Below are 20630 nucleotides of genomic sequence, written 5' to 3'. Positions count from 1 at the left end.
AAATGTGCCTTAACATGTGGCACACAGGTAGTCTTCAGTTAATGGCCATTTATTTAGAGGCAATACTGAAGGAGGAGGCTTAAGCTGGTCCTCAAAGTTTATTTATTTATTTTAGTTTAGTTTATTTGTCAACAAGTACAAGGAAACAAGTATGAAAAACATGAAAAAATGGCACAAATAAATGGATAAAATAAGCAAAACATAGCCGTAAACACATAAAAAGAGTACATATAAATGGGGCAGTAAGACAGGGACGGTGGTCACGCTGGTGTGCTTATGCACGCGCCCTTAGGGATCTCTTAAGAAATGCGTGAGGTCCAGGGCAGACAGCTTAAGGTAAAAGGTATGGGGGTTAGAGGAACTAACAACAGGATCAGGTAGGGTGTTCCACATATTTACTACTCTATTGCTGAAATTGTCTTTCCTGCAATCAAGATTCAAATGGATTACATTTAGTTTATATCTATTGATAACCCTTGTGTTATTGCAGTTGAAGTGAAAGTAGTCATTAACTGGTAGGACATTATGGCAGATTATCTTGTGCACTAAGCTCAAGTCAGAACGTAAACGGCGTAGTTCAAGGTTATCCAGGCCTAAAATTTTAAGCCTGGTGGTATACAGAATTTTATTACGAGCAGAGGAGTTGAGTACTCTTCTTATAAAATACCTCTTGACCCTCTCTAATGTTTTGATGTCCGAAATGCAGTGTGGGTTCCAGGCAGGTGAGCCGTATTCAAGTCAGTGGTGGGTTCCGTGTGGTACAGCCTGGTACAGGCGTACCAGTGGCAGCTGGGAGCTGCAGTGACCGTACCAGAACAGTGTTTTGATGGGCCCACCCACCCGCCCATGTTCCTTACCTGTTTTTGAGGGAAACGGGCCAATTGCGCCCACGCTCACAGCGTACGGCGCCCGCACAGCCTTGCTGAGCAGCTGGGGCATTGCTGGGTGGTGACATTTGCATGCATGCACAGTGCGCCTGCCTGATGTGGACGTCTGGCTCCGTTGCAGGGCACCGCTTGCGACAGGATCCGGAACCCACCACTGATTCAAGTATAGGTCTGGCAAAGGTTTTGTATGGCCTAGTTAGAGAAAACTATGTAAAATAAGGTTGACTACTCAATGCCTTTGCACCTGTCGCAATCTGTCACCTGCAAGTCATCTGATTGACATTCAGGAATTTGGCAACCAGCTTATAATTGCTATGACTGCAGCATCTCATGGTCCCATGATCATTTTCCTGGCTTCCAACAAGCAAAAGTCAACGGGAAAGTCACAGAAGGTCACAAATGGTGATCATGTGGAGTTGCGCTTTACAACTTGCTAAGAGTTCCCAATCACCGTTGCTCATTAAGGACCACCTGTGTATAAAAGAAGCTATTAATATTGAGCAAGAAATCAGTCTTGGGATATATCAGAATATGTGTCACACTAGACCAGAATGGAGTTTGTTCGTTTTTGATTTTGCACTAAGCTATGGTTTATTTAATAAGTGTGTAGCCAGACAGAGTGTGAATTGTGCCACGTGTAGTTTTGATATCTGACTAAGGACACTCCTGCCAAACTTCTCTGGCTTCTGAATTTTGGTTCTCCTTCTCTCTTATAATGTAGGGTTCAGATAGTGGACAAGATCTTCTTCAAGTACAGTGTCTAGCAAAATTATCCTTTTTAAAAAGACTGATAATCAGATAGGAGACTTTGGTTATTAAGCAGAGAAATAGTGGGAATGTTTATCATATGTAGGAGGCTGAAATGAGAACTTCCATATATTGTTGTGTGTTACAAAAGCCCAACAAATAAGCAGTTGGGAAATTATTTAGGAAAAGGCGATCATGTCCTTCTTGGTATTATCTGAGCTCTACATCATCAGAGATGAATCGAAGCAGCACATACAGGGGGCAAAAAAGTATTTAGTCAGCCACCAATTGTGCAAGTTCTCCCACTTAAAAAGATGAGAGAGGCCTGTAATTGACATCATAGGTAGACCTCAACTATGAGAGACAAAATGAGAAAACAAATCCAGACAATCACATTGTCTGATTTGGAAAGAATTTTTTTGCAAATTATGGTGAAAAATAAGTATTTGGTCAATATCAAAAATTCATCTCAATACTTTGTTATATATCCTTTGTTGGCAATGACAGAGGTCAAACGTTTTCTGTAAGTCTTCACAAGGTTGGCACACACTGTTGCTGGTATGTTGGCCCATTCCTCCATGCAGATCTCCTCTAGAGCAGTGATGTTTTGGGGCTTTCGCTGGGCAACACGGACTTTCAACTCCCTCCAAAGATTTTATATGGGGTTGAGATCTGGAGACTAGCTAGGCTACTCCAGGACCTTGAAATGCTTCTTATGAAGCCACTCCTTTGTTGCCCGGGCGGTGTGTTTGGGATCATTGTCATGCTGAAAGACCCAGCCAAGTTTCATCTTCAATGCCCTTGCTGATGGAAGGAGGTTTGCACTCAAAATCTCACGATACATGGCCCCATTAATTCTTTCCTGTACACGGATCAGTCATCCTGGTCCCTTTGCAGAGAAACAGCCCCAAAGCATAATGTTGCCACCCCCGTGCTTCACAGTAGGTATGGTGTTCTTTGGATGCAACTCAGCATTCTCTCTCCTCCAAACACGATGAGCTGTGTTTCTACCAAACAGTTCTACCTTGATTTCATCTGACCATATGACATTCTCCCAATCCTCTTCTGGATCAACCAAGTGCTCTCTAGCAAACGGGCCCGGACATGTACTGGCTTAAGCAGGGGGACAAGTCTGCAACTGCAGGATCTGAGTCCCTGGCGGCGTAGTGTGTTACTGATGGTAGCCTTTGTTACGTTGGTCCCAGCTCTCTGCAGGTCATTCACTAGGTCCCCCCGTGTGGTTCTGGGATTTTTGCTCACCGTTCTTGTGATCATTTTGATCCCACGGGGTGAGATCTTGCGTGGAGCCCCAGATCGAAGGAGATTATCAGTGGTCTTGTATGTCTTCCATTTTCTAATTATTGATCCCACAGTTGATTTCTTCACACTAAGCTGCTTGCCTATTGCATATTCAGTCTTCCCAGCCTGGTGCAGGTCTACAATTTTGTTTCTGGTGTCCTTTGACAGTTCTTTGGTCTTCATCATAGTGGAGTTTGGAGTGTGACTGTTTGAAGTTGTGGACAGGTGTCTTTTATACTGCTAACAAGTTCAAACAGGTGCCATTAATACAGGTAATGAGTGGAGGACAGAGGAGCCTCTTAAAGAAGAAGTTACAGGTCTGTGAGAGCCAGAAATCTTGCTTGTTTATACGTGACCAAATACTTATTTTCCACCATAATTTGCAAAAACATTCTTTCCAAATTAGACAATGTGATTGTTTGGATTTGTTTTCTCATTTTGTCTCTCATAGTTGAAGTCTACCTATGATGTCAATTACAGGCCTCTCATCTTTTTAAGTGGAGAACTTGCACAATTGGTGGCTGACTAAATACTTTTTTGCCCCACTGTATATTACGATAGTCAGAAACAGAATATAGCTAGGAGCCATGTGAAACCTTTCACTGAATACGCATCAAGACTAGATGCGTATATAAGCTGCTGTGGGTAGCTATCTATTGCTTTTATTACTTCAGTTTGCTTTTAATTGTTGGGCCCAAGAGAAACGAATGCACTAGTTCACCTGGAATGAAAGCTTACAGGAAGAGGTTAAGTTCACACATATACATTATTAAGCCAGAGCCTTTTTGAATCAAAAGATGAAAACTTAACTGATGTCAGATACATATTAAAATAACAACCCTTCAGTAGGCATCTAAGCCCTAAAAGAAGCAAGATTAATATCCAGGCATCTGCTATGTATGTAAAAGCAATAAAATCCCATTCCTAACCTTTAGTTAAGATAGACTGGCTTGATTGGAAATATGGTAGCTTTGATCATTTCAAGACAGAAAATATTGAGCAATGCTCTGATAAAATGTAAGGCCTTTTCTGCCTTTTTGTTTTAACTTTGGATATCAAAAATCAGGCATGCTGCAAAGCATCAACATCAGTTTTCATCTGTTACAGAAAATGGTATAACCTGGTATTTTATTTAGGTGTTTCACAAATGAAGGCGAATATGTGTGTCCCGGGATAATGTTGCAGGATCCAATCTGAGTCGGTCACTTGGACCAGAGGTTTTGTCTTTCGGACTCGTGCTGGAGCCCATCCTCAGTCACAGAGAAGTTCCCCGAGGATGTTATCCAGCACAAGTCCAAAAACTCGGAAGACAAAACATCTAGTCCCAGTGACTCACCCAGATTGGATACTGTTTAGATGACTTCTTACCTATCTGGAAAAGAGAAATAAAGTTGGGAGAGATGAGGAGAATTCAGGGGATGGATTTTGAAGCAATTCCACAGAGTTTGTCTTCTGTTGAATGGATATTTATGATTGGTATTATTCATTGTAGAAATCATTTTGCGTATAGCAATCTTTGCATAACAGTCATTTTGTGTGAATATTTATGACCTACAGTTAAAATTGCAAATGTGCTTCTTGGGCCAAAAACATTGGAATCTGTAGACTTTACAGAAATACTGAATAGAGTCATAATTCAGATACTCGAGTTCAGATGCCTCTGTTGCAATCTTTACCCTCATTTCTGCTTTATGTAATGTACTACAGCCTTACGAGCCATGGTGGTCACAGTGGTTAGAGTGCAGTACTGTAGGCCACTTCTGCTGATCACCGGGTGCCAGCAGTTTGGCAGATCAAATCTCACCAGGCTCAAGGTTGACTCAGGCATCCATCTTTCCGAGGTTGGTAAAATGAGGACCCAGATTGTTGGCGGCAACATGCTGACTCTGTAAACCGCTTAGAGAGGGCTGTAAAGCACCGTGAAGCGGTATATAAGTCTAAGTGCTATTGCGTATGCAGTGGAGTACCCCAAGACTCTGTTTTAGACCCAGTACTCTTCAACATCTTCATCAATGATTTAGGTAAGTGAATAAATGGGGAACTCATCAAATTTGCAGATGACACCAAGCTGGCAGGAATAGCCAACACTCCAGAAGACAGGCTTAAGATACAGAAGGATCTTGACAAACTTGAACATTGGGCATTATCCAATAAAATGAAATTCAATGGTAAAAAGAGTAAGGTTCTACATTTAGGCAACAAAAACGAAATGCACAGGTATAGTATAGGTCAGTGATGGCGAACCTATGACACGCGTGTCAGTGCTGACACGCGTAGCCATTTGGGGTGACACGCACAGGATTTCATGCGATTCATCCTCGGCTCCTGCACGGCCGCCGAGGATGAAAGAATCTGTGCTGGAGGAACGGGGGGGGGGGACATGTGATCTCTCCCTCCCACACTCACTTACTGTATCGCCGCCGCCCCTTTCTGAGCGCAGGGGCTGCTGGTAAGGCGTGCGTGCCGTGCGCACACACGTCATCAGCGCAGCGAGGGAGGACCCGCAGGAGAGGAGCGCGGGAACAGTGCGCTGTTTATTTATGAAAGGCTCTACAAATTTAAACTCTGCAAGTTTGAGCATTGCTCACTCCATAGCTCAGCATGCAAAAGCGCTTAATGAGGGAGAATTTATTAAAGAAACTCTCCTAAGATGTGCGCCAGTTCTATTTCACGATATGCAGAATAAAGATGCAATTATTAAGAGAATATCTGAGTTCTCTTGGGGCGGGCTGGAGCGGCATGTTGATGAGGACGTGGAGCTGGAAGCAGCCGACTCCACAGCCCTGGTTCACGGCACCCCAAACAAGTTCAATAATATCAAAGGCAACATACGAAATCGACTGATGAACAAAGAAGTTACTAAGCAGGTATGTTAAATAATTTGTTTTTGGTTTATTAAATACAATTATATATTGCAATTATACATTTTTGTAGTTTAAACTATAAATTGCGCAAAATTATGTTTTTGTCGAAGTGACACACAACGCAAGTTATGCTTGATTTTTTGCCGATTTTTGACACACCACGCCAAAAAGGTTGCCCATCACTGGTATAGGTGGTACCTTCCTCAATAGTAGTAACTGTGAGAGGGATCTTGGAGTCCTAGTGGACAACCATTTAAATATGAGCCAGCAGTGTGCAGCAGCTGCCAAAAAAGCCAACACAGTTCTAGGCTGCATAACAGAGGGATAGAATCAAGATCACGTGAAGTGTTAATACCACTTTATAATGCCTTGGTAAGGCCACACCTGGAATATTGCATTCACTTTTGGTCACCATGATGTAGAAAAGATGTGGAGACTCTAGAAAGAGTGCAGAGAAGAGCAACAAAGATGATTAGGGGACTGGAGACTAAAACATATGAAGAACGGTTGCAGGAACTGGATATGTCTAGTTTAATAGAAAGAAGGACTAGGGGAGACATCATAGCAGTGTTCCAATATCTCAGGGGTTGCCACAAAGAAGAGGGAGTCGAACTATTTTCCAAGGCACCTGAGGGTAGAACAAGAAGCAATGGGTGGAAACTAATCAAGGAGAGAAGCAACTTAACAACTGAGGAGAAATTTCCTGACAGTTAGAACAATTAATCAGTGGAACAGTTTGTCTCCAGAAGTTGTGAATGCCTCAACACTGGAAGTCTTTAAGAAGATGTTGGATAGCCATCTGTCTGAAATGGTATAGGGTTTCCTGCCTAGGCAGGGGGTTGGACTAGAAGACCTCCAAGGTCCCTTCCAACTCTGCTATTGTATTGTATTGCTATTGCTTAATGTAATTCAGCTTTAGTTATATTTCTGTTTAAAAAGGAGTATATATATAATAATATTTCTCCTCCACATTCTTAGGCAGTCCAGCAACCCTCTGGAAACATCTTAAGAAATGTGGCCAAGCATCAGCAGGTTCCTACTCTCCCTAATGTGAACAAGTTATGTGAAAAAAGACCATTGAACACTTTTATCCAAGGTAGGCATCTCCCTGCAGATAACATTGTGTTGCAAGTGACTTACGCTTTAACCAAAAAGACAGCACTTCTAGGTTCTAGTTTTGGCATCATGTCTGAGTGAGGCTTTTAAAATTAAATATGTTATTAATTTATTAAACTAGAATAGAGCTTGAATGTAAGCTGAGAAGTTGGCATATTGAGAATAGGAATCATTTTGTGGTTGAGCTAAAAGATGAATCCTTTGGAAGTTGCCTTTCATCCCTGCAGTTTCTATTAGCCTCATATTAAATTTCTGAACAATAGATACAGAATTGTTGCAGAAATGTACTGTAGCTATGATCTGTTGCTGTGTATTGTGTTGCTGAAATGGAGATAACTAATATTCATAAATTTTGATGGGGGTTATAAATATATTCTGATATGGCTGCTAAAGGGCAGATTAAAAAAATACAATTTAATAAGTGCTGTGGTTGAATCCTTTTGGTGCTTGTAGAGTTGAAAATACAGCTGGGATGCTTAGGACTGCAGTTCTCAGCATTCCCACAGCTGAAATACGCCATGTTGGAAATAGTTTTCCGTAATAGAAAAGTATTGTGATATCCCAGGAGTAGGCGGATTGTCACAATACTTTATCAACAAATAAACAGTGTAATTATTCAGTTGCATGGGGGTGGGGGTGGGGGTGGGGGTGGGGAAATCTTTCAGCAGTTTGTCTATAAGAGAGAATAGGCTGTTTAGAATTGACTCTTTTTATTTGAGCAATTGCCTCCTTCTAATCAAGTAGTTATTTCATTATCTGTACTTGAAGGTGACTTACAGTATAGACTTTAGTGAAGCCTCCATGTCTATCAAGAATATTGCTCTTTTCCATGCCCTAGTAGAACAACTATACAAGTACAATGGACCTTGATATATGCATATGTTTTCACTTCAGAATTGGATATAGCCTTTATAGTTTTTTGTGCATTTGGTGAAATGTCATTTTGGATTTTGCTTTCTGTTCTGGATTGTTTATCTTTTTTAGGCTCCATTGTGAAACAAATTACCTTGGCAGGAAACAAATTTCTATCGCTTGAAGCGTCTCCTGTTCAGAGAAATAAAATAAGAGAGAGTGGAACAACATCCTTCAGGTAAAAAAATAAGCAGTCAGAAGTTTATTTGGCTACAGGGAAACCTGAGTTGTGCCTATGTCGGCATGTGGGTATAAATATTTAAGATTTCTGATAACTGTCCTCACTTCCTTACTTCAAAGATTTAGAGCTGATAATTGAGGGAGGGAACAGGGGACTCCAAGATTTTGTCCTAGCAGCTGTTTTAGACAATACTTTTGCAGCTCCATTGGATTCCAGGAGCACAAAACCCAAGCTTTCACTTGGTTAACTGATAAGTTTTAGTACATATGTTGTTGCCTCAATAAACAAAACTGATTGCTTACTATTGAAAATGTATTAAATCAAATGAAAAATACCCATATAGAATAGAATAGAATTAATAGAATAGAATAGAATAGAATAGAATTCTTATTGGCCAAGTGTGATTGGACACATAAGGAATTTGTCTTTGGTACTTATGTTCTCAGTGTACATAAAAAGACAAGATCATAAGGTACAACACTTAATGATAGTCATAGGATACAAATACGTAATCAGGAAACAATATCAATATAACTTGTAAGGATACAAGCAACAAAGTTACAGTCCTGTAGTCATAAATGGGAGGAGATGGGTGATAGGAACGATGAGAAGACTAATAGTAGTGCAGCCTTATTGAATTGTTTGACAGTGGTGAGGAAATTATTTGTTTAGCAGAGTGATGGCGTTCAGTTCTTGTGACTAGTTTTCTTGGTGTGCAGTGCCCTATAGCATCGTTTTGAGGGTAGGAGTTGAAATTTATGTCCAGGATGCGAGGGGTCTGTAAATATTTTCACGACCCTCTTTTTGACTCATGCAGTGTACAGGTTCTCAATGGAAGGCAGGTTGGTAGTAATGGTTTTTTCTGCTATCCTGATATGTTAAAGAAACCCATGTATGAAGCCCCAGAACTCATCATTATTAATATGTTTCTTTGAATTTGAATGATAAAATCTGGGGATATTTTCTGTGTAATATAATTGCTTGAAAGGTTTTAAGCCATTAAAGTTTGAGGAAAATTAAATGCATATTTGTTTTTATTATGGTAATATATTCAAAACATATATAATATATAATCAACTGTGAAAATTGATTAGAAGTTTGGAGAAGTAGCAGAGCAACGTATGATGAGGTCTTTCAATAAATACTACAGATGTTTGTGCTGCAGCTGATCGATGCCAGATTACCTTCGGGCTTACCTTTCTGAAGAGAGCAGAACAAAACATTTATATATATTTTAAGGGAATTATTTACTGAATGATACATGGGATTTTTGAGAGCCAGTTTGATGTAGTGATTAAGGCATCAGCCTAGAAACCAGGAGACCGTGAGTTCTAGACTTGCCTTAGGCATAAAGCCAGCTGGATGATCTTAAGCCAGTCACTTTCTCTCAGCTCGAGGAAGGAGGCAATGGTTAAACCACCTCTGAAAACACTTGCCAAGGAAACTGCAGGAACTTGTACAGACAGCCTCTGAAAATCGGACACGTTAAATGGAAGAAAAAAAAATTAAAGTCTTTAAATTTAATTAAAGCATACATCTTTATTAACAATTTGCAAAGAAGCTCTAATTGTCTGCTGAAAGGAAAGTCATGGGATGAATTTGTTTGGACCCCAAATATAAGCAATGATTTGGAGAGGACATGGGCATCCTGGTTGCAGCTGTCCCCATCTCCTTTAGGGACCTTTGTCTTCTGTATTGGGGCCATAACTTTGCAGTTTTAGGAAAGTACATGTTTGAGTTAACGAGACAACAATAAAATTCATGTCCTCATACCCTAATGCCAATTCCTTAGCCTAAAAGGGTAAAAGTAGATGCCACTTAGTGACCGCAACTGGACAGGCAACTTGGTTGCTAAGCACCTTGGCTACTAAGCAAAAAAAAAAAAATCGCACAACAGATATTCCTTCCTATTTGGTTGTTAAGTAACTTACATGGTCATTAAGTGAAATATCACATTACCATAACTTGTGGTTTTATTTCTGCATTCTTCATTAATTCTGCTTGTTGCAAGCTTTTTGGGAAGCCTGTAAGTGGCAATGTCATGATTGTGGGTCACTTACAGTAGTTATAAATGTGCACCAATTGTGAAACACCCAAATGATATTCATGGACTGAGGGACGCAGCGATGGTCATCAATGTGACGACTAGTTACAAAGCTGGGTTTTTTTTTTAATGCTGTTGTAACTACAGACACTTGCTAAACAAGTCAATTGGTAAGTAAGGACTACTTGTATTTTCCTGGAACTGTGCAGCTATTGCAGGGGTCCTCAACCCCTTGTCCATGGACCAGAACCGGAACTGGGCTGCAGCAGGCCAGAAACAGAGCCGTGCAAGCAAATGAAGCCCCATCCGCAGGATACAGGCAGCATACAAACTCACACTCCCTCCGGTCCGCGGAAAAAACTCTCTCCACAGAACCGGTCTTTGGTGCTCAAAACGTTTGGGGCCACTGAGATATTACATAAGCAAGGAAAAGGGGGGCTCCCTTGAGGCGGGGCAGACCAGTTTTGTGAAGGTGCTTGCCTGCCCTCATGCTTTCTATATCTGAACGAAACAATTGAAAAAGGCAGTTGGTTTCTTCAATCTCCATTCTCATTGTATAGGAAAGTATCAGAAGTCCAAGTATGTAAGGATAATTTTCTTTTTATAAAACACTCTGAAATCTCTTCTTGTATGAGCAGCGCCCTGTTCACAGTGGAGAACAAAAGCCCCCTGCCTTATTCTTGTGACTATTCGTTTCTTAGTATCGAGAGGTTTAAACCATATGTCAGTTCCTTTCAAGAACAAAAAATGAAAATGTTATTGGCTATTTTGAATGAGATAGGTACAGTATGCGTCTATTGGATAGTACCATTTTCTGGTCCTAGATTAAATTAAATTATTCCATCAAGATTCAGATTATAACACTCTTTCCTGGCTCATTACACCTGTCCCTATTTTTAGAACAATGGAGTAATTAAATAATATTAAAAGTGCATAGTCACTATTTGAACAGCAGAGGGTGGTAAAGACTTGCTTGTTCAGTTCATGGAAGTTTTGCCACTTGCAAATTTATTAAATGAGATCCAGAAAGGGTTTTCAATAACTTTGAATAACTGAATATATCAGATTCAATGTTATTTGAGGGCACATATGTAAGTTATCAGTAACATAAGTGGAGAGAATAGGTTTCTGTAATAGATGGAATAATTGAATATCAGTCTGGATGAATGGTTCACAAATACCTTTGAATGTTTCTTAAAAGTGTGATCTGAGTATCTCTGGATGTCCCTTAAGACTCCCTTAGGGGTCTGCAAAATCAAAATTATTTGCCAAATATTGAATACATTTGCAAAAATTTAAAACATTCTTTTCATTACTTTTTATTTGTTAAAAAAAATAAAAGTTTCCACGAGAAATTTACTTACATTCATGTCTAATGGTTTCATGTTATTTTTACCTGATTTAATAAATATTCTACAAATGCGTCAGTGTTCATTTTTAATACAGTTAATATCATACAAACACTTCTTATTTTTAAAAGTGTGGTAGAGAGAGGGTTCCTGAAAGCAAAAGGTTTAAGAAATTCTGCCTTAGAAGAAGGACATTTGTTTCCCATTTGTGTAATCCTAAGTATTTGGCCCCAAACATAACAGCTTGCAAAATTGTAGATGATGAAAATATACATGTCTTTCAGTGGACAAATATGCCCCATTAAAACCCCAAATTTTTTAATGCTATCCTTTGGCAAAATTTTATTAGGACCACCCATGCTTTTTATGTTAAAGGATTGTACTCTTCTTTGATGAAAGAAGTGATCAAACTGAAATGAATTACTCTTTGTAGTAATTCAGTAGAAAGTATCCAAAGGGAGTGGGTGTTCAATGAAGCAGCAAAATGTGTCCGATCCTTGTATAACTTTTGTTAAGTATTTTTATATTTTTCTCCCAACCATTCTACATAAATGCCAGAGAAGAAGATGCTGATTTCCAACTATGAAATGTGTATTCTGGTCAGGATGTGTCTTTGTTACAGCTCTTTTTTTTAAATTACTACTTAATGTATGAGATTTTCTCTCTGGATATATGTAGGAAAAATAGCTTAGTAATTAGTGATAGTAAAGTAGAAGATTAATGGAATATCTCAGTTTTTCTCATTTTAAGTTTAATTCCTACACCTGTCTTAAATATTTCAAGTCATTTTGCCAAGATTTCTTTTTTATATGTGCCATTTTCATTTTAACTCCATGCAAAAATCAAGTGGATATTTTAAAACAATGTTCCAAATGTATAGAGTTTCAAAAATCTTTTCCCAATTATACACCAGAAATTTGACAAATATTATTTGCTTAAAGATTTGATCCTGTTGCTTGAAAAATCATAGAATACAGTGTTTGTATTTGTATTTTTTGTATTTGTTTATTATTTATAGGCCGCCCTTTTCCCTGAGGGGACTCAGGGCGGCTCACAATTTATGGGGAGGGGAATACAAGACGAGACATGAGACAGTACATAAGTAAAAGTAGAACACAACATTCATTCATCATTCAGGTGGGGACGGATTAGAATCTTTATCCCCAGGCCTGACGGGATAGCCAGGTCTTGAGGGCTGTGCGGAAGGTCTGGACGGTGGTGAGGGTGCGAATCTCCACGGGGAGATCGTTCCAAAGGGTCGGAGCTACTACTGAAAAGGCTCTCCTCCGCGTAGTTGCCAGTCAACACTGACTGGCGGATGGAACTCTGGATAAAAACTGGATGTTAAATGCTGACTTTTATGCTATAGAAATGTACGTTGGCCTGGTTCCATAGAAGAAGTATGGAGCTTGACTTAGCATGACTTGTGTCCATGACCTGTTACGGATGAGCGTGGTGCATGCTCATGGAGCATGAGCATTAGATTAGATTGTTCTTGATTTCTCCCTGGGTTAGTAGGAAAATGTGAAACTTTGAATTTTTTGAAATAAGATTCAGAACAGAGTTCAGTAAAATGATCCAAACCAGACTTCATTATCCTAATTCTTACTGCTTAATGCATAGAAATCTGAAGAAGACAAAATTCTACTGTTTATTTTGTAATCGTATAGTACCAATACTGTTTCTAAGGAACCAAAAAGAATATCATTCTTGATAACTTGTCTAATGTTCTACAGCAGTGAAAATAAATCTTCCTGAGCATGTTTGTCAGCTTTTTTTTTTTTTTTTTTTTTAGTCATTTATTTGACATTTATAGGCCGCCCTTTTCCCTGAGGGGACTCAGGGCGGCTTACAATTAATAGGGAGGGAGTGCAAGACAGAACACAAGAAAAAAAGAAAAATGTGAATAAAAAAATAAACCAGTAAAACACAACATTCATTCAGCATTCGGGTGGGGCGAGGTTAGGGTCTTATCCCCAGGCCTGACGGGATAGCCAGATCTTGAGGGCTGTGCGGAAGGTTTGGACGGTGGTGAGGGTGTGAATCTCCACGGGGAGATCGTTCCAAAGCGTCAGAGCTGCAACTGAGAAGGCTCTCCTCCGCGTAGTCGCCAGTCGGCACTGACTGGCGGATGGAATTCGGAGGAGGCCTACTCTATGCGATCTGATGGGATGCAGGGAGGTAATTGGCAGAAGGCGGTCTCTCAAATAGTCAGATCCACTACCATGGAGGGCTTTATGAATGGTAAGTAGCACCTTGAAGCGCACCCGAAGATCAACAGGTAGCCAGTGCAGCTCACGGAGGATCGGTGTTATGTGGGCGAACCGTGGTGCGCCCACGATCACTCGCGCGGCCGCATTCTGGACTAGCTTAAGTCGCCGGATGCTCTTCAAGGGCAGCCCCATGTAGAGCACATTGCAGTATTCCAGCCTAGAGATCACAAGGGCTCGAGTGACTGTTGTGAGGGCCTCCCGATTCAGGTAGGGCCGCAACTGGCGTACCAGGCGAACCTCGGCAAATGCCCCCCTGGTCACAGCTGACAAATGATGGTCAAAAGTCAGCTGTGGGTCCAGGAGGACTCCCAAGTTGCGGACCCTGTCTGAGGGGTATAAATTTTGATCCCCCAGCCTGAGTGATGGAACGTTGGCCAAATTGTTGGGAGGAAAACACAACAGCCACTCGGTCTTGTCTGGGTTGAGTACCAGTTTGTTAGCTCTCATCCAGTCCCTAACGGCCTCAAGACCCCGGTTCATCACGTCCACCGCTTCATTGAGTTGGCACGGGGCGGACAGATACAACTGTGTATCGTCCGCGTATTGATGGTATTTTATTCCGTGCCTCCGAATGATCTCACCCAGCGGTTTCATGTATATGTTGAATAGTAGGGGGGATAAGACCGAGCCCTGCGGCACCCCATAAGTTAGGGGCCTCGGGGACGATCTCTGCCCCCCCACCAACACCGACTGCAACCTGTCCGAGAGGTAGGAGGAGAACCACGGCAAAATAGTGCCTCCCACTCCCACCTCCCGCAGTCGTTGCAGAAGGAACCATGGTCGATGGTATCGAAAGCCGCTGAGAGGTCAAGGAGAACCAGGATGGACACATGGCCTCCATCTCTGGCTCTCCAGAGATCATCGGTCAATGCGACCAAAGCGGTTTCTGTGCTGTAGCCGGGCCTGAAGCCGGACTGGAAGGGGTCAAGATAGCTAGCGTCCTCCAAGGTACGCTGAAGCTGGAAGGCCACCACCTTCTCAACAACCTTCCCAACAAAGGGAAGGTTGGAGACTGGACGGTAGTTATTAAGAACGGCTGGATCCAAGGATGGTTTCTTCAGGAGGGGTCTCACCACTGCCACTTTAAGTGCGGCGGGGAAGTGCCCCTCCCGAAGGGAGGCGGTAACGACCGCCTGGATCCAGCCTCGTGTCACCTCACTGCTGTTGGCAACCAGCCAGGAGGGACACGGGTCCAGTATACAGGTGGAGGCGCTCACAGCTCGCATAGCCTTGTCCACATCCCCGGAGGCAACATCCCCGGAGCTCTTCCTAACTCTCCATTTTAGAATATTGTTTGCACTATATTCTTCAATTCATTTAGATGTTCTATGCAAAAATTTGTACCTTCATCTCCCTCCACAATTTCTTTCTTCTGGCTTATGTTCACACAAGAATATAAGGGCTGTCATGTGGTGGTATTTATTTGTGGATTTTCATTTGATATTCTGGATAAAAACTGGATGTTAAATGCTGACTTTTATGCTATAGAAATGTATGTTGGCCTGGTTCCATAGAAGAAGTATGGAGCTTGACTTAGCATGACTTGTGTCCATGACCTGTTACGGATGAGCGTGGTGCATGCTCATGGAGCATGAGCATTAGATTGGTTTGTTCATAAATTAAGATTTTAAGAATTCTGGGAGTAAATACTGACCCTCACATTTTTGTGGTTTAGGCTGTCTCACTTGTCTTTGAAGGCCTGTATGCAGTTCATTTCTTAATGTTTCGCACACTGACTGCCTAAATTGGTTTCTTAATGTAAATGAAACAGTACTAAGCCATTAGTGTTTTTATGTTACATTTTAGTACTATATGCCAAATAAGTGAAGTAATTCATTTTTTTCTAAGGATAAATATTACATTTATTTAATGGAACACATTTATTTCCTTGCATAACCCAATCCAAAATGTATGCTTGCTTTTAGGGAAGAAGATGACATTAATGATGTGGCTTCTATGGCTGGAGTTAACTTGAGTGAAGAGCACGCATGCATATTGACCACAAATTCTGAAGCAATCGGTACTGTTTTGTGCTCTTGTTCAGAGAAGCTGCTCCTCTCTTCAGAGGCATTGCAGAAGAGGATATTAAAAAAAGGTGAGAAGAATAGTTCTTCAAACTCTTTGTTTGAAGAAGGGACACTTTTTTTGTCAAAGCAAAAGTGCCCAATTTAAACAGTAAACTGATGGCATATCATTACTAAAATGGATGTAATGGAACTCCTGTGTAACATTGTTAACATTCATCTTGAAAAAAAGAGCATACATTTGAAGTTACCCTTAAAGTATTAAAAGTTTTATTTTATGTTATTTTTAGGGTTATGGCATCAGCACTATTAGATTTATTTATTTTTTGAGGCCAACTTGAACAGAATTGCAAGAGTGTTTCTGAAAAGATTATATATAAATGAAAATATATGAAACAAACAATTGATAAAAATCTACCTGTACCTTTTCACCTATTTGGTCAGAAATTGAAACATTTTCAAGCAAGTACTAAGCCACTTGAATTTCCTATGTCTGTCATGCATGATTTTCTCAAAAGAAGTTAAAGGTTGCTTTAAATATTTGTGACTTTGTTATCAACTGTAAGTTTCTGGTCCAAAAGTTCATGATTGCCAAGTCCACTTTGTTTGCTAATAGAGGTATTGGTATTGGTATTGTATGATTTATTCAGGGCAGTTAGAAAAGATGTGCTTTTCCTGGCCCAAATAGAATGAACCCAGAGACTTTGTTCATGTCTTGCTTATGCAGCTCTCCTGAAAATTCCCTTGGAACAGTGGTGGGATTCAAAAAAAATTACTACAGGTTCTGTGGCGTATCTTGGTGGGCATGGCAGGGGAATGGATACTGCAAAATCTCTATTCCCTCCCCAGTCCTGGGTGAGGTTACTGCAAAATCCCAATTCCTTCCACACCCCACTAATCTGCTTTTCAGCTCCGTTCTCCTGTGCAGGGCAACAAAAGAACATCCAGCAATCGGCTGGTAGGCAGCAATAGACCGACCATCATCTGGGACTCGGAGGCTCATAGGCAGAAAATAAATGGGGGCGGGGCTAGTCAGAGGTGGTATTTGCCAGTTCTCCGAACTACTCAAAATTTCCAATACAGGTTCACCAGAATCGGTCAGAACCGGCTGAATACCACCTCTTCCTTGGAAGATAGTTTTTGCTACATCCTTTCTTTAGTTTTAAGTTTACTTAAGAAATTCATCCACAGTACTTGAAAGCAATTTTCTATGATTGTAATACAAATTACATTAAGAGGATCAGACAGGAGCCTAAATCCATGTTTAACCTGATTCCAGAATTAGTCTTCTTGTTAACAGTGCTAATTTAGATTGTTCTTGAGGACCATTCAAGTATTCAGAGATTTGATTGAAAAGAGTATTCAATTAAACCTCCAAATTAAATTGGAAAGTGTCAAATTGAAATTTTAAAACAGGATTTGAATCTGTTTGGATTGTTTAGATGCCCCAATAGAAGAGAATTTAATTGCTCCCAGCAAGTCTAAGGTCTAAAAATAGAAGAAAAAATGAAAATATGATTTTATTTGACATCCCAGCACTCTTAGCACCATAGACTCCAGAAGTAGCAAATGAATCTATGGCAGCAGTGCCAGACAATATACCCAACCTAATCAAATACAGTAAAGTCTAGATATCCAGAATCCTAGACCTCATCAACCTCTACCTCACTACCTGCTTTTAGTTTGATGGACAAATACATCAACAAATCAGAGGAACCTCCATAGTCTCAGGACTCATATCAGAAACAGTAAATGCTATAGTGAACTATAGAAATTATAGCACTCCCACACATAACAACCAAAATACAGATCTGATGCGTAGATACCTTTCTCAAAATAAAGGAACAACTAGAGAAGGCACAACAATGAATCAACAGCATCTTCAAATGAATAACGTTCACAAGGGAAGGACAATAAAAAGCTAAGGAAGAAACAGAAAGCAGAATACATCATGTCCAATAGCCAACATTTATGTAAGCATTTGTCAGATTAGCATCTGACAAACAAACAAGCAGAAACCGATATCTTAAGGAATTACCAAAAAGAAAAGTGCACCACACCAATAACTGGCAGAGCAAGCTACCGGTATGCCCTTGTTCATAGGCATACTGGCAGGGAAGAAATGCTTCTAAAAGTGAAATAAAGAGGGTCCAACAATTGTACGACTCACAGCTGATCTGCGCGATTTCCCCCCCCCCCCCCACTTTTTAAAGCTTTTTTTTCCTGCTGGTTCGGGCGAATAGGTAGGAAAAAAATGCTTTAAAAAGTGGGGAAACATTGGCCACGCCCACCTGGTCACATAACCCCCCAAGCCACGCCCACAGAACCAGTGGCAAAAAAATAGATTTCACCACTGCTTAAATGTCTAAAAAAGCTAATTCTAGTGAGTCTACAAGAAATGCAGCGTATATGTGTAGCTCAAGGTAATCAGTTCCCAATAATAACAGTAATGCAATATACTTTATAAACATGGAAATGACTCTTCCTGCCCCAGTTAGCTGCAGTCATTGCATCCTATATTTTCTTGGAAGTAAGCCTTGTATATCTATATTTTCGTTTGGAGGAAAGTGAGATGCTGTATTTGAATGAGTTTTGCTTCAAAAGATTTAGGAGTAAAATGTAGAACACCTAGTCTGGGGGTGCAAATTAAGCTATCCATGCTTTTAAACAAATCCACGTTCTTTCTTTGATTACTGGATCAGCATCTGAGTTACTAAAGTGAAGCTTTTTTGCAGTGCCAAAAGTTCTCTCTAAATCTGGCATGTATTGGTTGATAACACATCCCAACAATTGAATATACAAGACAAGGTGACTGTTTAGTTTTCAACAGTGGTATTTCTTGTTCTCTTGCCATAGAAGCCAAGAGCTTCTTTGCATCTATTTTGAGAGCACATTTTACTCTAGGCATAAAATAAGACGCCTTTTCTACATCACTACAGTTGGTGTTTTCAGTTATGACACCTCTGAGGAAGAGATGCAAGAAAATGCCTTTGGGTGTGTATTTTTTGAAGTTCCGTGTCATTGAATCGCCCAGGTACTCATAGTACTTTCCTAAGCTTGCACTGATGGAGGTCAGTTGTCAACTAGACAAAGAACCCTGAATTAATATATGTACAACTTAAGGGCATGACAGAGGTGATGCTTCCTCTTAGAACATTGCTCAGGCAGTTTCACTTGAAACAAACAGCATTCCTGTTGCTCCAGGGAACATTAGTCAAGGGAATGAGGACAGCGGCAGTGCAGAAAAAGCAAACTTTGGACAAGTTGCAGTTATGATAGAAATGGAAAGAGAATGGTTTTGGATCTTAACTGAGTGAGCTGTCCTGCAAGTTATTCTCTAAGCAGGGCGGGTCAAGGTGCCATAGGTTATTTTGGTTGGGGCACAAATAGTACAGATAAGCCTGCAATAGGATGCAAAAGACACATCTGTTCATTAACACATCAGGATTTAATAAGTACAATGTCAAACAGGACAAAAACTATTTCTGTATTTTTAATTACTGAAATTAACTGTATACGCCACGAACTTCTACAGCTACTGCTTCTCTCCTTTTCCAAACCAAAAGGCCTGATTTCTGCATTCCTATTAACTTTATCCTATAAATGACCTTGCAAGGAGAGTGATTCTAGAGGCTAAGTGAAACAATGTCTATTTTCTGAAGCTGTAGGCTAGGTTTTATTAATGTAACGTCTAAGATCTTTGAAGTTGTGACTTTACCAGGAAAATCACAATCTCCCAAACCTTTATTCATAATGGGTATGACTTCCAGGGGGAACAGAATGCCTGCTGTGCTAATTATTTCAATTATCAGCTAGTACTAAAATACGTAATGGATTTTCTCTGCCTCAACAGGTAAAAGGCATGACATTATGGAAGTTAATTCTGATGTTCTGAACTTGATCTCCTATGCTACCCAGGAGAGATTAATAGGACTTCTAGAAAAACTAACTTTAATTGCTCAACATCGTATAAGGACCTATAAGGTAAAAATAATGATTGCCAAGTTTCAGTTCGTCCTTTTTAAATAACTAGTACCTTGGAATGATTCATCTTAATTTATCCTGAAGAATTTATGCTCACGGGACCTGGATCGTACACACTATGCAAAATATTGATAAAACAAACTGTATCCATTGATGGGAAGGAGCAAAAGACTTCTGCAGATTCCTGATTGTTTTGCTTTTATTTGTAAGGGGAGAAAAGTGCATTAACCATTGTAATCATTAAGGATGGCATGTTTTGCTTGGATAAGATCTGGCAATATAGCAATTGAGCATAATCATATAGCAATAGCACTTAGACTTACATGTAGCTTCACAGTGCTTTTACAGCCCTCTCTAAGCGGTTTACAGAGTCAGCATATTGCCCCCAACAATCCGGGTCCTCATTTTACCCACCTCGAAAGGATGGAAGGCTGAGTCAACCTTGAGCCAGTGAGATTTGAAGTGCTGAACTGCAGCTAGCAGTCAGCCTGCAGTACTGCACTCTAACCACTACACCACTTCAGCTCTGTGGAAATTTAAATATGTAAACAGATTTTTTTCTCCCCTTTGATAAAGTAAAGCATCAATTTTTGTTTCAGTAGTATTCCATACAGTTATTTGGGAATTTTTGATTAAGATAAAGATGGGCCACCTGCAACCTTCAGAATCCATAGGAGTTGGGCATCAATAAATTTTAAATGAATAAATAAATAGCCTTCATCTAATTTTAAATCTCATTTGCAATCAATTAAAATCTCTGACACAATCTATTCTGTCCTTTCCCTTTAATAGACAGAGAAAGGTACAGATAGCCACTTATAGCCACTCATTTAGAGACCAGTTACCAATGGCACTGGAAAAGCAGTCCTTGCTCTTATTACCGTTAGAGCATCCCCACAATCATGTGATCAAAATTCATGCACCTTACAATTGGCTTGTATTTATGATGT

At 40.2% G+C, this 20630-nt stretch overlaps 1 protein-coding gene across 1 annotated transcript in view; it reads left to right on the top strand.

Annotated features, from left to right (window-relative positions):
* TAF4B (TATA-box binding protein associated factor 4b) overlaps window positions 1–20630 on the top strand; it is a 95954-nt gene that overhangs the window by 27869 nt on the left and 47455 nt on the right. Inside the window, exons 8-11 of the mRNA XM_087707151.1 lie at window positions 6776–6893; window positions 7898–8003; window positions 15598–15767; window positions 19550–19680. Coding sequence (XP_087563277.1) covers window positions 6776–6893; window positions 7898–8003; window positions 15598–15767; window positions 19550–19680 — 525 coding nt within the window. The remainder of the gene's footprint in view (window positions 1–6775; window positions 6894–7897; window positions 8004–15597; window positions 15768–19549; window positions 19681–20630) is intronic.

Source organism: Thamnophis sirtalis, unplaced genomic scaffold (genome assembly GCF_051295495.1).
Source record: "Thamnophis sirtalis isolate CommonGarterSnake01/CBP01778 unplaced genomic scaffold, rThaSir2_p1.2 scaffold_2, whole genome shotgun sequence".
Taxonomy (NCBI): domain Eukaryota; kingdom Metazoa; phylum Chordata; class Lepidosauria; order Squamata; family Natricidae; genus Thamnophis; species Thamnophis sirtalis.
This window is presented reverse-complemented; position numbering and strand designations above follow the sequence as displayed.